The sequence below is a fragment of the Chiloscyllium punctatum genome, chromosome 38, assembly GCF_047496795.1.
Source record: "Chiloscyllium punctatum isolate Juve2018m chromosome 38, sChiPun1.3, whole genome shotgun sequence".
In the NCBI taxonomy this organism is placed as follows: Eukaryota; Metazoa; Chordata; class Chondrichthyes; order Orectolobiformes; family Hemiscylliidae; genus Chiloscyllium; species Chiloscyllium punctatum.
The window spans coordinates 32,766,908-32,787,153 of record NC_092776.1 but is presented as its reverse complement, the minus strand read 5'-3'; the positions used below and the strand labels follow the sequence as shown (position 1 = coordinate 32,787,153).

Below are 20,246 nucleotides of genomic sequence, written 5' to 3'. Positions count from 1 at the left end.
GATCTTTTTATGTTATATTTCTATAATTCTTAAAATGTTATTATATAGAAATATTTATTCAAAGTAATACAGATTTTATTCATACCACCTTGTTGTAAATATCTTGATTAATCAACGTATATCTAATGTACTATTAGAGTAGGCATTTTTTTGTGCAAGATTTTACTTGAATAACAAGAGTGTAAGCTCTATTATGTAGTTTTATATGAAAAAGAGTCAGAATTTATACAGCACAATCTAATTTGAATTGTTTTTGTTATCAGGAGTTTACTACACATGGCCTTCAAGCAACTTTAATTCCGGTTTTGTCATTTGAATTTATATCACTTCAGGAATTAACAAAAAAGGTAAAATTTCTAATAATTATTGATTTTGTGTTAGGTTTCAGGTACTAAAATGCCAGTGGTTTGAAATTATAACACAATACATACTAAAGTTGCCACATTGTGACAAGCAGGAGTAATTATTGGGGTTTGTAAATTTGAAATGAAACGAAGAATTATTGTCTACACTTTGACAGGAAGAATAGAAAAGCTGAAATATTGCATAACTTGGGAAAGACTGCAGAGAGCTGCAGTACAGAGAGTTTTGGGGGCCCGAGTGTATGAATCGCTAACGTCTAGCATTTGGTTTAGCAGATGATAGGGAAAGCAAATGGAATATTGATCTTTATTCCAAAGGGAATGGAATATAAAAATTGTCTTGCTAAAACAACATAAAGCACTAGTCAAACATAGCTTAAATACTGTGAACAGTTTTGTTCTCCTTATCTAAGGAAAGATATACTGGCATTGGAATCAGTCCACAGAAGACTCATTAGTTTGATCCTGGGTATGGAGAGATTCTTTTGTGAGGAGAGATTCAACAGGTTGGGCTTGTACTCATTGAAGTGTAGAAGAATGAAAGGAGACCTTATTCAAATATATTAACTTATTATAGGGCTTGACACGGTAGATGTAGAGTGGTTGCTTCCCCTTGTGAGAGAGTTAAACTAAAGGATATAGTCTCAGAATAAGGGGTCATCCATTAGGACAGAGATGAGGAGGAATTTTTACTCTCTGAGGGTACTGAATCTGTGGGGTGCTCTCGACCCTGGTTTGATAAGTATCTTCATGATATAGACAGATTTCTTATTGTTAAGGGGAAAAAGGCCATTTGACCCAAGGTTTCTGTGACAACCAAGAAAAGCTATCCACTCTAACTCATGTTCGAGCCTTTGGTCCATAGCTCTGTAAATTACAGTGCCTCATGTACATGTCCAAGAATTTTGCAAGTGCAATGAGGCTTTTTTTTCTACTACCCTTTCCGGAAGTAAGTTTGAGGATCCCACCATGATTTGGTTGAAATAAAGTACTCCTAAATCCTCCTTTAATCCTTAAGCAAGTCACTTTAAACCTATGGTTTTTGGTTATTGACCTCTGCCGGCAGAAACAGGTCATAGAGTCATAGAGATGTCCAACCTGTCCATGCCGACCAGATATCCCAACCCAATCTAGCCCCACCTGCCAGCACCCGGCCCATCTTCCTCAAAACCCTTCGTATTCGTATACCCATCCAAATGCCTTTTAAATGTTGCAATTGTACCAGCCTCCACCATTTCCTCTGGCAGCTCATTCCTTACACGTACCACCCTCTGCGTGAAAAAGTTGCCCCTTAGGTCTCTTTTATATCTTTCCCCTCTTATCTAAACCTATGCCCTCTAGTTCTGGACTTCTCAACCCCAGGGAAAAGACTTTGTCTATTTATCCTATCCATGCCCCTCATAATTTTGTAAACCTCTATAAGGTCACCCCTTAGCCTCCAACGCTCCAGGGAAAACAGCCCCAGCCTGTTCAGCCTCTCCCCATAGCTCAAATCTTCCAACCCTGACAACATCCTTGTAAATCATTTTTGAACCCTTTCAAGTTTCACAATATCTTTCCAATAGGAAGGAGACCAGAATTGCACGCAATATTCCAACAGTGGCCTAACCAATGTTCTGTACAGCCGCAACATGATGTCCCAACTCCTGTACTCAATACTCTGACTGATAAAAGAAAGCATACTAAATGACAATAGACAATAGGTGCAGGAGTAGGCCATTCTGCCCTTCGAGCCAGCACCACCATTCATTATGATCATGGCTGATCATCCTCAATCAGTATCCTGTTCCTGCCTTATCCCCATAACCCTGATTCCACTATCTTTAAGAGCTCTATCCAACTCTTTCTTGAAAGTATCCAGAGACTTGGCCTCCACAGCCTTCTGGGGCAGAGCATTCCACACACCCACCACTCTCTGCGTGAAGAAGTTTCTCCTCAACTCTGTTCTAAATGGCCTACCCCTTATTTTTAAACTGTGTCCTCTGGTTCGGGACTCACCCATCAGCGGTAACATGCTTCCTGCCTCCAGAGTGTCCAATCCTTTAATAATCTTATACGTGTCAATCAGATCCCTCTCAGCCTTCTAAACTCAAGGGTATCCAAGCCCAGTCACTCCAATCTTTCAAAGTAAGATAGTCCCGCCTTTCCGGGAATTGACCTCGTGAATCTACACTATACTCCCTCAATAGCCAGAATGTCTTTCCTCAAATTTGGAGACCAAAACTACACACAACATTCCAGGGCCCTGTACAGCTGCAGAAGAACCTCTTTGCTTCTATACTCAATTCCTCTTGTTATGAAGGCCAGCATGCTATTAGCTTTCTTCACTGCCAGCTGTACCTGCATGCTTGCTTTCATTGACTGATGTACAAGAACACTTAGATCTCTTTGTACTGCCCCTTTACCTAACTTGACTCCATTTAGGTAGTAATCTGCCTTCCTGTTCTTGCCACCAAAGTGGATAACCACACATTTATCCACATTAAACTGCATCCGCCATGCATTTGTCCACTCACGTAGCCTGTCCAGGTCACCCTGTCATCTCCTAACATCCTCCTCACATTTCACCCTGCCACCCAGCTTTGTATTATCAGCAAATTTGCTAATATTACTTTCAATATCATCATCTATATTATTAATGTATATTGTAAAAAGCTGCTTTCCCAGCACTGATCCCTGCGGTACCCCACTGGTCACCGCCTGCCATTCCAAAAGGGAGCCGTTTATCACTACTGTTTGTTTCCTGTCAGCCAACCAATTTTCAATCCAAGTCAGTATTTTTCCCCCAATACCATGCACCCTACTTTTGCTCACTAACCTCCTATGTGGAACTTTATTAAAGGCTTTCTGAAAGTCCAGGTACACTACATCTACTGGATCTCCCTTGTCCATCTTCAGAGTTACATCCTCAAAAAATTCCAGAAGATTAGTCAAGCATGATTTCCCCTTTATAAATCCATGCTGACTCTGACCTACCCTGTTACTGCTATCCAGATGTGTCGTAATTTCATCCTTTATAATTGACTCCAGCATTTTTCCCACTTCTGAGGTCAGACTAACTGGTCTACAATTCCCTGCTTTCTCTCTCCCTCCTTTCTTAAAAAGTGGGACAACATTAGCCACCCTCCAATCCGCAGGAACTGAACGTGAATCTATAGAACATTGGAAAATGCTTACCAATGCATCCACGATTTCTACAGCCACCTCCTTCAGTACCCTGGGATGTACACCATCAGGTCCCAGGGACCTATCAGCTTTCAGACCTAACAGTCTCTCCAAGACCATTTCCTGGAAATATAAATTCCCTTCAGTTCAGGTCCTTCAGCCACTATTACCTCTGGGAGATTGCTTGTGTCTTCCCCAGTGAACACAGATCTGAAGTACCAATTCAACTGTTCTGCCATTTCTTTGTTCCCTGTAATATATTCACCCGTTTCTGTCTTCAAGGGCCCAATTTTAGTCTTAAAATGCCTTCTTCACTATCCTATCTACCTGCGACTCCACTTTCAAGGAGCTATGAACCTGCACTCCCTAGGACCTTACTATTAAGTGTATAAGTCCTGCTAAGATTTGCTTTCCCAAAATGCAGCACCTCGCATTTATCTGAATCAAACTCCATCTGCCACTTCTCGGCGCATTGGCCCATCTAATCAGATCCTGTTGTAATCTGAGGTTACCTTCTTCACTGTCCACTACACCTCCAATTTTGGTGTCATCTGAAAACTTACTAATTGTACCTCTTATGCTCGCATCCAAATCATTTATGTAAATGACAAAAAGTAGAGGACCCAGCATCGATCCTTGTGGCACTCCACTGGTCCCAGGCCTCCAGTCTGAAAAACAACCCTCCACCACCACTCTCTGTCTTCTACCTTGGAGCCAGTTCTATATCCAAATGTCTAGTTCTCCCTTTATTCTGTGAGATCTAACCTTGCTAACCAGCCTCCCATAGGAACCTTGTCAAACGCCTCACTGAAGTCCATATAGATCACGTCTACCACTCTGCCCTCATCAATCCTCTTTGTTACTTCATCGAATAACTCAATCAAATTTGTGAGACATGATTTCCCACGCACAAAACCATGTTGACTATCCCTAATCAGTCCTTGCCTTTCCAAATACATGTACATCCTGTCCATCAGGATTCCCTCCTACAACTTGTCCACCACCGACGTCATGCTCACTGGTCTATAGTTCCCTGACTTGTCCTTACTACCCTTCTTAAAGAGTGGCACTACGCTAGCCAACCTCCAGTCTTTTGGCACCTTACCTGTGACTATCGATGATACAAATATCTCAGTGAGAGGCCCAGCAATCACTTCTCTGGCTTCCCACAGAGTTGTAGGGTACACCTGATCAGGTCCTGGGGATTTATCCACCTTTATGCGTTTCAAGCCATCCAGCACTTCCTCCACTGTAATATGGACATTTTGCAAAGTGTCACCATTTATTCATCATTCCTTATCATTCACTTTATCTAGGATCCTCATAATTTTATCTGATGCTCTCCTCAGCCTCATCTGTTTAAACAGAACAACTTAGTCTTTCCACATCATTAAAAAGCACATACTGGCAACATCTTTGTAAACCTTCACCTGCCCTCTCTGGATCCCCAAAACTGTATCAGCTCTCTAATTAGTGTTTTATACAGTTCAAACATAATCTCCCTGTCCTTGTACTGTAAGCCAGTAAAGGAACATTTTCTGTATATTTTCTGCAAACTGTGCCCAACTATCTAATTAGTCGATATGCAATGAACAAAATACTTATACCTTGAGGTCTGGATTGTTGAGTATTGTACAGAAATGTACCTGATTCCTGTGAGTGCTGAGTTACATTTGCATTCTGCAAAATAATGTGGTTGTGTCAATGCATTTTCCAGTGCAAAAAATCTATTTTTGAAGACTATAACATTTTAAAATGTATCAAAGTAATAACAATTTTCTATGAAATATATTAATTGTATTTATATTTATATTTGTTTTCATTCTTTTTGATAATGTACAGTGCTTTACATTTTACATCAAGTTTGAACAATACCTTAGTCTCTAGTCACATTTAGCTAATCGGGATTCCAGATGACCTAATTGCATTTCTGATTTTGAAATATAAAATGAGTACCAGATGTCATTGTTATGCATATCAATGTCATACCCATTCTCACAATATACTTTTGTGTACTTTTACATTTTTGTTAATTTGTTGTCAACATAATATGAAAAAATACACTATTTTTGCTCAGTTCTCTAATGAGGAAGAAGATAATTCTTTGTCATTTTATCAAGAACTAATAAAATTCTTTGCATTCTTCCTTTCCTTACATGACTGCTGTACATCCTTGGTTACTGAATGGTACAGACATTACTTAAGTAAACATGTGTATGACATGCACTCATCCGTGGAGAGAAAGCAAGTTAATGTTTTGAGTCCAGATGACTGCATCAGAGCTCTTTCTTAGCTTGCTTTCTTTCCATGATTGCTGCCTGACGCTCTGTGATTTCCACCATTTTTTGTTTTCAGTACAGATTCCAGTATCTGCAGTAATTTGCTCATACACTTACATGTATTGTGCAAGTTGAGTCATAGAATGTCTACATTGAGGAAGCAAACCATTCTAGCCCATCTAGTCCACATCGACTCCCCCGAAGAACATCCCACCTAACCAATCACCCAAACCTACTCTTGTAACGCTGCATTTCCCATGGTTAATCCACCTAACCTACACATCCCTTGTCACTATGGGGGACCTTAACATGGCCAGTCCACCTAATCCGCACATCTTTGGACAGTAGGAGGAAACTGGAGTGCCCAGAGGAAAGCTACACAGAAACTGAGAGAATGTACAAACTCCACACAGTCACCTGAGGGTGAAATCAAACCTGGGTCCCTTGTGCTTTGAAGCAACAGTGCTAACCACTGAGCCACTGTTTCTTTTCTCCTAAAGTTAGTACATGTACCAAAATGGTGTCAAGTGTAATTCAGAATTGTGGCACAACAATATACAGAGAGAGATATTAATCTGTTACTGGGATTATGTAAAGTACATTTTTACTTAAGTTAAATTTGTACTATTTTTGATATATCCAGAAACACATCTAATGTGCTCTATCATTAAAAATATTCTGTGGCTCCATGGGGTAGTGAGTCTTTGGTTTCATGCTAGCGAGTTAACAGATTTGAACAGTAATAGTGGAAGTGCATCATCATTTGTCACTGGTCCATTGTCAGGTTCTACCTTCCTCTTGATTCCACCTACAATGAGAGGATATTGGGTAGCCCCTCGCCACAACCTCATCCACCCTCTCCTCCCTCCTCCCCCTCCTCCTCTTTCCTCAATTCCTTCTCTCTTGCCAATACTGTGTCTTTCCCACCTCCTTCAACTCCTCTCTCCCCCCACTTCTCTTTCACCATCACTCACTTTCCCCAATCTGTAGTTGCCTTTGAGAAGGTGGTAATGAATTGCCTGTCATTATTGTGCTGAAGTACACCTACAATTATGTTAGGGAGGGAACTCCAGGATTTTGACCCAGCAACACTGAAGATGTAGCACTATATTTCCAAGTCTGGACAGTGTGTGATTTGGTTCCCATTCCCCCCCACCCCCTTCCTCCCCTCCTTTTCTTCCAAGAACAATATAGAGAAGCTCATCAATTCCTTAGTCATAAAGATTGATGCTCCAATTAATTGCTACTATTGGCTTCCCCCCATTTCCCTAACGCACTAAGCTGAAACTCTCCGCTCATAGTCCTAAACAAATATCTCTCTCTAGTTTCCATGGCTAACATTACATTGTCATTACAGCAAAGATATTTCACATTATCCGTGTTTGTGCTTTACAACAACCTTTTTTCGTTCCTCTTAATCAAACTTGTATCAAAATATTTTTCTATTCTTTGTTCCCCCACCTGTGTGTATATAAATACAGCTGTGCTATTCATTTCAACTGCTCTATTTTATTGAATTTCACTTTGAGTATAGAGCTAGTCTGACATCAGTGGTAAAAAGATTATTCAAAAAAATTCTGAAAGACAGCATTAATCGTTACTTGAAAGACAGGCATTGCTCAGGGATAGTCGGCATTAATTTGTTAGTGGGAGATCCTGTCTGAGGAATTTAGTTGAATTTTTTGAAAATGTGACTAAGTACGTTGATGAGGTTAGCACAGTTGAGGTGGTGTACATAGTCTTCTGTCATGCCTTTAACAGTAGGCAAATAGTGATGATGGAGGCTTGGTTTTGTTATTGGAAGTCTATGACCAAACGTGTACCACAGCATTGGTGCTAGGACCCTGACTGCTTGTTATTTACATTAACAACTTTGATGTGAATTTAGAAGGTACAGTTAGTGAGTTTATAGATGACATGAAAATTGTTGGTGTTGCTGATAGTGAGGGGGGGGTGGTCTGGTATTGATCAACTGCTAAATTGAGCAGAGCAATAGCAGGTGCAGTTTAATCCTGACACATGTGAGGTGATGCATTTTGGAAGCTGTAATAAAGAAAGGATATACACAATGAATCATAGGTCCCGAGGGTGTATTAAGGAACAAACTGGACTTGGTGTACAAGTCTTTAGATCTCCAAAGATGTCAGCACAGGTAGACAGGGTGATGAAGAAGGCAAGCAAGATGGTTGCCTTCATTAGCTGAAGCTGAAAAATGTGTTGCTGGAAAAGTTGCCTGACCTGCTGCGCTTTTCCAGCAACACATTTTTCAGCTCTGATCTCCAGCATCTGCAGTCCTCACTTTCTCCTAGTTTTTTCATTAGCTGAAGCACAGAATATTGAAGCAGGGAAGTCTTGTTACAATGTAGGACAATAGTTAGGTCACACATGAAATACTGTGTGCATTTCTGGTCACCACACTATCAGAAGGAAATGATTGCATTGGAGAGAGAACATAGGAGATTCACCAGAATGTTGCCTGGGGTGAGCTGAGTTTGTTTTCCTTGGAGCAAAGGATGCTGAGGTGGAATCTGATTGAGGTTTGGATAGAGTAGGTCGTGTAAATCTCTTTTCCTGTGGCAGATGTGTCTAAGACCAGAGGATATAAATTTAGTTGGACTGAAGGGTTTGTTTCCATCCTGTACATAAGTGAGATTCAGTGCATAAAAGAAGTTGAGAGTTTTAGTACAATAATAGTTTGAATAGTCGATTCAAATAATTGTCAAATTCACATAAGGATTATAACATCACCATATTGTAACAGCTATTTGAATTGTACTTCCTGTGTTCTGTACAGGACTACATTTTGTAGAGAAATACATTTATGAAGATGTGGATGTACTGAAACTTTAAGAAAGTTAAAAGCTAGCAGAACTACCTGACAGCACCAAGTGTTCTGAACAAGATATAATGTAACCTTTTGGTCCAGCAGCTAGTGTAGCTGGTTGCCTGGAGACAAAAGCTATTTTGAATTAGGCCAATCAGTTTAAATTATACCCCCAAAAAAACCAAAACTCCAATCAAGTTTGGACTTAGTATATTGACAATATTAGAAGCCAATGACACAATCCGATGCTTTGGGGGTATAAGACTGGGAAAAACTGAAAAGTTGGAGGAGAACTGCCAAAAGACTAACAGATGTGGGCTGCTCGTAAGAACTCTCTGAGAGGTACCTGTCTAGAGAAGGAGTTTGCACAGAAAGAAAAACATTGATACCGACCTGGAGAGCGAATCTACAGAGGAAGATAAAAAGAGAAGATTTGATGGCTGCCTGGTTTTGAAATTTGAGTTTTTAGGTAAATCTTAATCAGGAGTTTTATTGGACTGGTATTATAGAAGGGAAAGTAAAAGATAGGAAGGAGTTGTAAATAGTTATTTGTTAATTATTCTCTGTTATACTTTAAGAAATAAAGTTGTTAGTTTTACTTTAACTAGTTCTTCGCCTCTTGAATTTTCACAGATTACTGCATGGGATAAATCTTTTGTGTTGCAGGTTTAAATTAATCAGGGTGGTTTACCCAGTGACGTAACAAGCCTATGAACTAAAACTGATTTTGTAGAAGATAATGTGAGGCAGAGACTAACTAAAATTGTAAATTTAGTTCACAAAGAGGCAAGCACATCCACGTAATATGTTTCTCATAAGCAATTAATTGTACAGTAATACTGTTTCATTCTAATCTGCATGTAGCTTTCACATCCTGAAGTTTATGGTGGTCTGATATTTACCAGTCCCAGAGCTGGTGAGGCTGTGACATTATGTTTGAGTGAAAAGGCTTTTAGAGAAGGTAAGTGATTAGTAAATTGTATCAGTAGTTTTTAATAACTTTAAATTGTTCTTAAGACAATACCTTCCACAAATCAAGTGAGGTAATACACAATTTGCATACTCTTTCTTGCATGTGTTTTACCTTATTTTGTTAATGGTTTTGATTTTCTGTGAATATGTAACTCATTCCACTCAGCCACCCTACATGGAGCAATAGAAAGCATCATGAAAGGTTCAAAGCACTAGCAATCCTATCATCTGTTCAAAGTTATGTTTTAGAAAAGCATTAAATAGTTTACTCAAAAGATTTGTATAATGCTACCAGGCATGGGGACTTTGGTTATCTAAAGAAAGTGGAGAAGTTGTGTTGTTGTCCTTACAGCAGAGACAGTCAAGAAAAGATTTAATATAGATTTTCAAAGTTATTCAGAACTCCTAAAATTATTTTGCTGCAGATCCTAAATGCTTTTGTGTTTTACTTTTTATTTTAAGAATATATGGATTCTACAGTTTTACTCGCTATCAGTTTTGTTTGAATACCTTGACCACATAGATTACAGTTTTTCAAGAAAAAGACCTTCCTTGGAGCGACTTTGTAGCCGGCAATGCTCAAACCCTAAACATGAGTAGAACCAGAGAGTATTAAAGTACAGAGGGAGGCCATACAGTGTGCTATGCCTTTGAGAGCTCTTGAAAGAGAGTAGCAATAGACCACGTCCCTGCTCTTTCTGTTACGATGCTGGCACTTTAAAAAGGTTATTTTGTCCTTGTTTTTTTAGAAGAGAGGTCATAAACTCAGAGATGCCAAGCAGTCTAGGGAGTTTAACAGTTTTGCAATGGGACAGGAGTGGCTTGTTCTCCCAGTTCAGATTTTGTCCAGTTTTCTTCACTGTGGTAGCCAAGATATTGGAGTCCAGAAGAGTTGCAGGTTTCAGTAAAGGATTCCTCTGAATTTCTCTGAAATCTCTCTCTGGACATTGTTCCTTCCTGCCTGTAAGAATCTGTGTTTGAATTTAGCTTTTTGCGAAGGGGTATGTTTATGGGATGTTACTGTATTGGAACAGTTAATTAGTTAAGTTACTGTACTGGGTCAGTTACGTTTTTCAGTAGTTGTTATTCTAAATTCTACTTCCTTTTTTGTGTTTCAATGATAGTGTTTGAATTCTGTTTTGCTTAAAGCCAAGTGGTTTAACCAGTTGTATAACACCTGGAACACCCACATCACATCCACTTTTAAAATAAGAAAATGTTAGGGTCTTGGCTTCCTTCTTAAAATATTTTGAGGGGGTCTGGCCTGATCCATAACACTTCCCATAAGCTTTTCTTTCCCAATCAGGTATTCATCCAGTTCTCCTTAAAGTTACTATTGTGTCTGTTTTCAACACCTTTTAAAATAATGTATTCTGTATCATGACAACTTGCTGCATAATTTAAAAAATCCTCGTGGTTTGTTGTTCTTTGCCTATCACTTTAAGTCTGCAACCTCTAGTTACTGACTCTTGTTCCACGGGAAGCAGTTTATTTTAAGTTACACAAGTAAAACCATGCTTAATTTTGGAAACCTCTAATCTATTGTTCTTTCCTTTCTTCTAAGGAGAACAAACCCAATTTGCTTGACTTAATTTTGTTGAATCGATAATGAAGAATTTCTGGAAGATTCAAGACTATTGATATTTATAACTATTTTCAATGAATTAATGAACATACTGTATTATTAAGGGATTAAAAGAAAATGCACCAAATAAAAGAATCTGAAATAGAAAGAAAATATTGGAAATATGCATTTACTGGGGATTTAAAAATTAACACTTCAGGGTGATTCTTCATCAGTACTGGTTTTGCCTATGTCATGTTTTTATATCTTGAATATTACTTGGTTACATTAGAATATATCAACCTTGTCTCTGAAATCCACAAAAAATGGAGCCAGAAAATGAAATCAAACAATTTTCTTCTTTGTTTTAAACAATAAATTTCAATTAGAGTAGTCATTTCTCTTTGTTTTTAGTTCAGATGTCCAGCATGTGCAATTCTTTGTTTTATTAGCTTATGATGGTCGTTTGCTATTAAAATTGCTCAGTTTGTTATTAGAGAAAGTATTGCAATCATCATTATAGACTGGATTACGTAGTAGTGATTAATGTCATTACTGCTTTGAAATTGACAGCAACTTTTGGAATATCAACACATAAAATTAAATGTGAAAATCTAGAAATGATCCTATGTTCAAAATGTGTGATAGTGAACCTATAAAAATCCTTTAGTTATATTTTATTAAATGAATTGTAACTCGGATTTTAATGCTATAATAAATTAATAATTACTGCTAAGTATCCCTGAAAGAGTCATTTTATATTTGAGTATTGCTGAAAAAGGCACATTTTTGAAGCACTCATCTTGCACCCATCTGGACTATTCACAAGAGTACAAATTTAAGGTGAAAATCAATATTTTTTAGCATTGCAGAATCACAATTAGACAACGTTTGCAGGAGAATCCTGAGTGTGCAAAGATTTACTCTTAACAGCCCATTTACAATTGTTAGTCAGGCTTATAGTGTGGTACACTGTGTGTTCTAGAAGCTCCATATATCAATACACAAGGCCCTGTTATTTGCAGTCAGAAAGAATATGAAACATGCCTGTTGCAAATCTACAAAATAGGTGACAACCAGTTGTTGATTGTCCAATCAGAGTTAATCTGCCTTGTTTAAACTTTGAGCAAAGCCTAACAGCTATCTGTCAATCATCATTAACTGGTGAAATCTCATATGGCAATGCCTCTTCCAATCAGAGGCCACTTGCTAACTGGCTGGGGCTTGGGTAACTTGATTTCACAAGTTGTTGTTTTTATGTGTGAGCAGCTCCTGGCCTACATAATGCTTCTCTCATGCTGTGTAAATCTTGGTATCCCCCTTGAACTGGTAAAGTTGTGAATTGACACAATGAGTGCACTACAAAAAACTTGGACAAATGTGTCTTCTTCAACAAAACACAAGTTCCTTTCTACTAAAAAAAACTAATTAAATGCTTAAATATCAAATTTATCTAATATGAGAAATTCCATATAAATTTTTTAAAGTTACAAAGTTTTAGCTTTTACCTTAATCCAATGTACGTATCCAAACCATTTATTTGCAATCTGGAAAGTATGAATTACTTTACTGCTGACTGCAAAATCTAGTCTGCTGTAATCTGGAGTAAAGAATGAAGTATGAAGTACCATAATCTTACATCTCTGGGTTGGAAAAGAATGATAATTGTTTTTATGCTTAAAGATTATTATACAATGAAATGATTTTGGATCCAACGAGTAGTACATACTTTATATATACACATATTTTGAAGCATACTATAATAAATTCTACTATAATAAATATATTCACTGATTTTGTTTCATTGATTTGAATTCTTAGATTTAGTAATGATTAGGAAGACTGTTGACGAAAACATAGAATGTTGTATCAAAAATCTTAACGTATTTCATCATGTTTCCAAATCTCCATTTTTATTTATAACAGAGTGGAATAATAACTTCTTAAAAGACAAGTGGAATGAAAAATCTGTCTACGTTGTAGGAAAATCTACAGCCAATTTGGGTAAGGAAACTTAGTTTTGTGTACAATCAGCTCTTCTATAACAAAACCATTGTGTTCTTGTGCAAACCTACATTGTAGAAAATCGTGCTTTAGAAACAATGTTTAATGTGTTGGCAATGTGATCATGTTACAATCAACACATATTTTAAAAGTTCAAGCTTTAGAAATAACGTCCCCAATTCATCAATTGTGTTACGGTGAATTTGCATTGATGAAACGTGCATTGTAGCGGAATGGCCTGTAAATCGTATATGTATGTGCACTAATAGTCAGAGCAAATAAGCAAATATAAATAATCAGAGTATTGTGGTAAATTTGCATATTGTGAAAGTGAACTTTAAGTGACTATCCCTGACCTTGCAAATTGTAATGCCAACTCAGAGTACTGCTGAAAGTTTTAATTACTAGGCCATCTACCAAATTTTCGCAGGATTAGGATATGGAGCTTGAGAATGAACTTTAAGACTGGATAGAAAATTAAGAAATGGTAGACCACTTCAAGGTTGGGCATGTGGGAAGAGACATGGTGTCAGGCAAGGGCTGAGGTTTTTCAAAATGTCAGAGGTCTATTAAGGAGCAGTTGGGAAAAATTAAGATAATGGAAGGATATTTGAACAGGAAGCATCAGGGCTTACATTATGCAGGTTAATTGCAACTTGATCTTTTTTAAATAATGCCTTACACATAAAATGCTTACTTTAGTTCAAAAAGAGCTGATTTTTATATCTACTGTAATGAATCATCTAATAACAATAAGCTGCGTAGGTCCTAAGCTCTGAAATTCACGATCTTATGGAAAAGTCAAACACCATGTTACAGTATAAGGTGAATGGCAAAATACAAATGGCAACATCAGGCATATCTTTTATACACAACATGTTAGATTTTGGGATGCAATGCCTGATAGTGCAGTGGAGGCAGATTGAATCATGGTTTTTAAAAGGAAATTGAATAAAAATGAAGAGAAAGAAATTGCAAGGCCATGGAAGAAGGAGAGGAGTGTATTAAACTGAATTGCTTTTGCTGAAAACACAACGGGCTAATTGGTCTATTGTACTCGTCATTCTAACAGCTCCATCTTTTTTTGTTTCCTTTGTTTAAAACAGTTCTTAAAACCTCCCTCTTTGACCTAAGTCTTTCTACCCTAATATCTGCTCATGTGACTTAAAGTCAAATATTATTTTAACCCATGACATGCCCTTGAGGCATTTTATTTCATTAAAGACATGATATAGAAATAACAGGAGTCTTTCTTCTCAATACTGCCTGTACCAAGGCCTCCAAGACAATATTAAAGAAATTGGTGTTTCACAGTGCTTGTTTCTGTCACATTTGTGCTTGCAAAAGTCTTTTCCTTATGCCTCTCCTGTAAGCAATATTCACCCTCACTCACAAGCACATAATTATTCAGTTATAGCTGCATGCTTGCATGATTAAAATCATCAAGTAGCACAATATTATGTGCTACCTGAGTCAATAGTAACAGTTATGTACAATGGCCAAATCGCCCTGATTCTTGAGGCAAATGGACTTCCTTAAACCTTGACTCTTGCTGGGTTCTATGGAGGTGCTTGATAGCTACATTTCACTCAAGTTGCTATTAATCAAATATGAATGTAGTCAGTCAGTGTCAGCAGACAATACACACAAATGTACTTTCTAGTATTAAGTGAACTTGATAGTAGTTGTGGCTGTATGTTTTTCCTTTTCCTACCCAAGGATGTAGTAGTGCCTAATTACTTCTTTAGCTGAGAGCAGCTAGCTAGACAGCAACGAGGGATCAAACCTGGACTGAGTGAAAGATTGGTAACCTAAGGCTACAGTTATAGAGTGATTGCAGAATAGGCATTAGTGACATGAACAAAATTTTTAAATTAATGGTTTGATTCGGAATGGATCACTGATGGGGTGATGGATGCAGATTCAATAGCAGAAAGATAATTTGATAAATACGTGATGAGGAATGAATGGAGGGATGGTAGGAAAGATCAGGGTAGTGAGGTTAGCTGGATTTCTCTTTGAAAGATCTGGTGTAAACTCAATGGTCAGAATGAATTGCAGAATCACAGAAGTCTTATGGCACAGAAGGAGGCCATTCAGCCCATCGTGCCTGCTCTGCCACTTTAAATGAGCATCATTACCTCCTCTCTACCTCTCTCTATACCATTACCTCTCTCTATACCATTGCACATTAGTTTTATTCAAATAATTATCCTCTGCCTTCTTGATGCCTCAGTTGAATCTGCCTCTACCATACTTCCAGGCAGTACATTTTGTAACCTAACTACTCACTGAATGAAAATGTTTTTTCACATATCATCCTGGCTTCTTTGCAAATCACTTTAAATCTCCCTGTTCTTTATCACTGTACAAGCAAGAACAGTTTCTCCCTTTCTGTTCTATTCAGCCCATTATGATTTTGAAAAACAATATCCACTTAGCTTTCTTCTCCCCAAGAAGAACATGATAAGGACAAGCCAGGGAACTATAGACCATTCAGCCTGACGTCGGAGGTGGGCAAGTTGTTGGAGGGAATCCTGAGGGACAGGAGGTACATGTATTTGGAAAGGCAAGGACTGATTAGGGATAGTCAACAAGGCTTTGTGCTTGGGAAATCATGTCTCACAAACTTGATTGAGTTTTTTGAAGAAGTAACAAAGAGGATTGATGAAGGCAGAGCAGTAGATGTGATCTATATGGACTTCAGTAAAGCGTTCAACAAGGTTCCTCATAGGAGAGTGGTTAGCATGGTTAGATCTCACGGAATAAAGGGAGAACTAGCTGTTTGGATACAAAACTGGCTCAAAGGTAGAAGACAGAGGGTGGTGGTAGAGGGTTGTTTTTCAGACAAGGGCCTGTGACCAGTGGCGTGCCACAAGGATCAGTGCTGGATCCTCTACTTTTTGTCATTTACATAAATTATTTGAATGTAAGTATAAGAGGTATAGTTAGTCATTTTCAGATGACATCAAAATTGGAGGTGTAGTGGGCAGCGAAGAGGGTTACCTCAGATTTCACCAGGATCTTGACCAGATGGGCTAATGGGCTGAGAAGTGACAGATGAAGTTTAATTCAGATAAATGTAAGATGCTGCATTTTGGGAAAGCAAATCTTAGCAGGACTTATACACTTAATGGTAAGGTCCTAGGGAGTGTTGCTGAACAAAGAGATATTGGAGTGCAGATTCATAGCTCCTTGAAAGTGGACTCATAGGTAGATAGGATTTTGACGAAGTTTGGTATGCTTTCATTTATTAGTCAGAGTATTGAGTACAGGAGTTGGGAGGTCATGTTGCAGCTGTACAGGACCTTGGTTAGGCCACTGTTGGAATATTGCATGCAATTCTGGTCTCCTTCCTATTGCAGAGGTGTTGTGAAACTTGAAAGGGTTCAGAAAAGGTTTACAAGGATGTTGTCAGGGTTGGAGGACTTGAGCTATAGCAAGAGGCAGAACAGGCTGGGGCTTTTTTGCCTGGAGCGTCAGAGGCTGAGAGTTACCTTATAGAGGTTTACAAAATTATGAGGGGCATGGATAGGATAAATAGACAAAGTCTTTTCCCTGGCGCGGAGGTCCAGAAGTAGAGGGCATAGGTTTAGGGTGAGAGGGGAAAGATGTAAAAGAGACCTGCGGGGCAACATTTTCACACAGAGGGTGGTACATGTATGGAATGAGCTGGCAGAGGAAGTGGTGGAGGCTGATACAACTGCAACATTTAAAAGGGATTTGGATGGGTAAATGAATAGGAAGGGTTTTGAGGGATATGGACCATGTGCTGGCAGGTGGGACTAGATTGGGTTGGGATACCTGGTCGACATGGACGGGTTGGACCAAGCGGTCCGTTTCCATGCTGTACATCTCTATGACTCTATAAGAAAAACAAAGCTAAATATTTAAACCTCGCCTATAATGGATTGAAAAAAATGTGATGTTGTCCAAGAGTCACTATCTCATGGAAGAAAGTTGCCCCAGTGCTTGTGGCTGATGTGTTCACAAGTTTGAGTATACAGATTACTTCCATAGGATTTCCTGTAGACTTATGTAATTTTAGTCATTTTCTATCATGCTGATTGATGTTTAACAACAGCCGGTAAAAAATATTTTTAATTTTTTTAATAGTAAAGGAAATTGGTCTTGTAACACAAGGAGAAGACTCAGGAAATGCAGAAAAACTAGCTGAGCACATCTGTAACAGTAAGTAAGTCTTCAGAATTTGTGAAATTTTAGAAAATACTTAAATTCAGTTCATACATGTTACGGATGTAGCCATTTTTGCTTATTGAGAACTTAACAATTAATAATTAGATACTGATCTTAATCAGACATCTTGACTTGGATCTATATCTGTGTTCCTTCCCGGAATCAGAACCAAACCCAGATCTTCTTTCCTAACAACTGCGGGTGTCTCTACACCAGATAGTCTGTAACAGGTCAAGAAGTACACAGCCACCTTCTCAAACGTTGTTACAAATAGGAAATAAATGCTGAATTTGCTCACATGCAGTGAAAGAATTAATCCTGCTTCCATTCTCTGGCAAATGTCAATTGATAGACTTGTTGAATTTCCCACCAGATAAAATAAAGCTTATTGTCTAAGTAAGTGAGAAGATAAATATATTGGGCTATGTGTTCATTTCTTTTTAATTAAAGCATGGTAGAGATATTCTATTGTTCACCAGCAAACAGAAATAGTTATATTTTTAGAAATAGTGTATAATTTTTAAGTTTCATTTGTCTTTTGTATTTTTGTGTTAATAAGAGGAAGACATTTTTGAAGTTTTTGTGGACTTGGTGCTGGAAGGTTTGGAGACCTATTTGTATACATGCATTTTTAATGAGATTTTACAACACCTGGTGGGAAATTCAACAAGTCTATTAATTGACATTTGCCAGAGAATGGAAGCAGGATTAATTAATCTGACATATGACTGAAAACTGAATTTAGGGAACTACTGTGTTTGCTCTGAAGTCAGTGCAATAATAAGTTTTTTTAATAAACATCTTATTATTTGCATAAAAAATACAAACTCTTGAGAATATATTCACTAACTGACCTCCATGGTTTAAAAAAAGTATGGTCAGTGTTTTGTCAAGTCAGGTTTCACTCTGGGATCTAACCTGTACAGCGTTAAGATCAGTTGGAATTTGACAATGTATGTGATTTACATACAATGACATCAAGAAATACATATGCCATGACTGATAAGGCGAGTTATTGTTACGATGCAAACTGAAATATTAAGACTTGAACTGGCAGTTATGCGGCAATATTACTTGAAGTGACTTCATTATGGTGTATTATGTAAAATGTTAAGCACAGGAACAGGCTATTCATGTTGGCTTTGTGATTTCATATTCACAGCTTGTACAATATTGATTGTGCTTTGCATTACCATGCATGGATAAAAATTGTCAGAAGTCCCATGGTACCAGATGAAGTCACACTTCACCTGATGAAGGAGCAATGCTACAAAAGCTTGTGACTTTAAATAAACCTGTTGGACTATAATGTGATGTCATGTGATTTCTGACTTTGTCCACCCCAGTCCAACACTGGCATCTCCACATCACAGATAAACGTATTAGAGCCTTATTTCTAAAGAAAAATCTTGTTTTCATTTCTGCAGAAGAATCTTCAAATTCCCTGCCTCTTCTGTTTCCTTGTGGTGCTCTAAAAAGAGAGATACTTCCCAGATGTCTAAGAGAAAGAGGTACATTTTAATTTTCTGAGTTACAAAGAAAACTATTCATACTGGAAAAGCGTAATGAAATAAAGAATGCTGGAATAATATTGCACACCAGTCAGCATCTTTAGAATAATGTTTTTGTAGTGACCTTTCATCAAAATCCATCAGTCTTAATGAAGAAATGTTAAGATGCAGATCCATCTTCTACACATTTATTGTCTTTTTTAAATAAGAACCTGCATCTCATTAAGTCTGGTCTCACTTGAATTACATAAATAAAGAATTTAAAATTGTATATTTATACTTATGACCAACTCCTACTTTCCCCTACATTATAGAGAGTAATGCGTGTCTACTTTGTGAAACACCTTAAGTCCACAAGTGTGACCTGAGCTATCAGTCATCTGTCATTTTAATTCTCCACCTTGCTACCTTTTTGAATTTTCTAGCCTTGGCTTCCTGCAGGTCATTCTTCTCAAGCAGTCCACTCGCCTTGTCAGACCATATATCCCTTCACACCCATACGTACCCTAAGCAGTCAGTCGCTTACCTAATAACCTTCCCAACTTGTATCTTGGCACTCCACTTTCTGGTATCATAACCTCACACATGTTTTACATACTTACCCATTCATTAGTAGCTGTCCTCGTGACTGTGCTGCTGGACATTTAAATTACAGAATACAGCAATTACTGCCAAGAGAAAGGGAGCATGGTTTGCCTCCCCAAACTTTCCTGCACTACAAGGGTATAGTTGGATTGAAGGTGCACTGCACATTTTTTGTAGAATCTGTAATCAGAATCAGAAGCAGAGCTTTTCCTTAATGTAAAGAAAAAAGACCATCTGTTTTTTGCCACTCCTCAGAAAATCTGCTTGCTCCAAGGCCACTATCCTCGTTGGCCCTTCATTCACACAAGTTATCATCAGCAAATCACCACACCATCATATCTGTTCTCAGACCAATACTCACACCACTTCAGTCCTTCAACATTTTACCGTGAAGGTCAGGAACATCGATGATTTGTATGCTTCTGTCAGATTTCTTTGTGCACATCTCATGTATCTGTTCTTAGGTTGCTCACGTAGTGCTCACTCACAGATTTCATTACAGACTTATGGGTTGCCGGCCTCTGTATTGGTCACATTGCTTTATTAATACACAGGTCTTTAGTACTCAGTTATAGGCTGCCAGTCATTGTAATCTGCTTGCTTTCTAGCACATAGATAGTCAGTTTGTCACAATAAGGAGCACTAAACAGTTAAGAGGGTGGGTATATCATTTTACAGCACCGGGCTACGTCAACAGGCTCAAGGGGTTGAATCATACACTCTTGCTCCTAATCCTTATGTCCTTTTGAAACATCATCCTGCAGTATGTTCCAACAGTTTACA

General features: G+C 38.1%; 1 protein-coding gene across 5 annotated transcripts in view; it reads left to right on the top strand.

Moving 5' to 3' along the window:
• Positions 1-20,246, top strand: part of uros (uroporphyrinogen III synthase) — a 49,926-nt gene that overhangs the window by 10,660 nt on the left and 19,020 nt on the right. For all 5 annotated transcript variants that reach the window (XM_072557581.1, XM_072557579.1, XM_072557582.1 and 2 more), the window contains exons 3-7: positions 264-347; positions 9,495-9,591; positions 13,093-13,170; positions 17,287-17,361; positions 18,795-18,878. In XM_072557581.1, the coding sequence (XP_072413682.1) occupies positions 264-347; positions 9,495-9,591; positions 13,093-13,170; positions 17,287-17,361; positions 18,795-18,878 (418 nt within the window). The remainder of the gene's footprint in view (positions 1-263; positions 348-9,494; positions 9,592-13,092; positions 13,171-17,286; positions 17,362-18,794; positions 18,879-20,246) is intronic.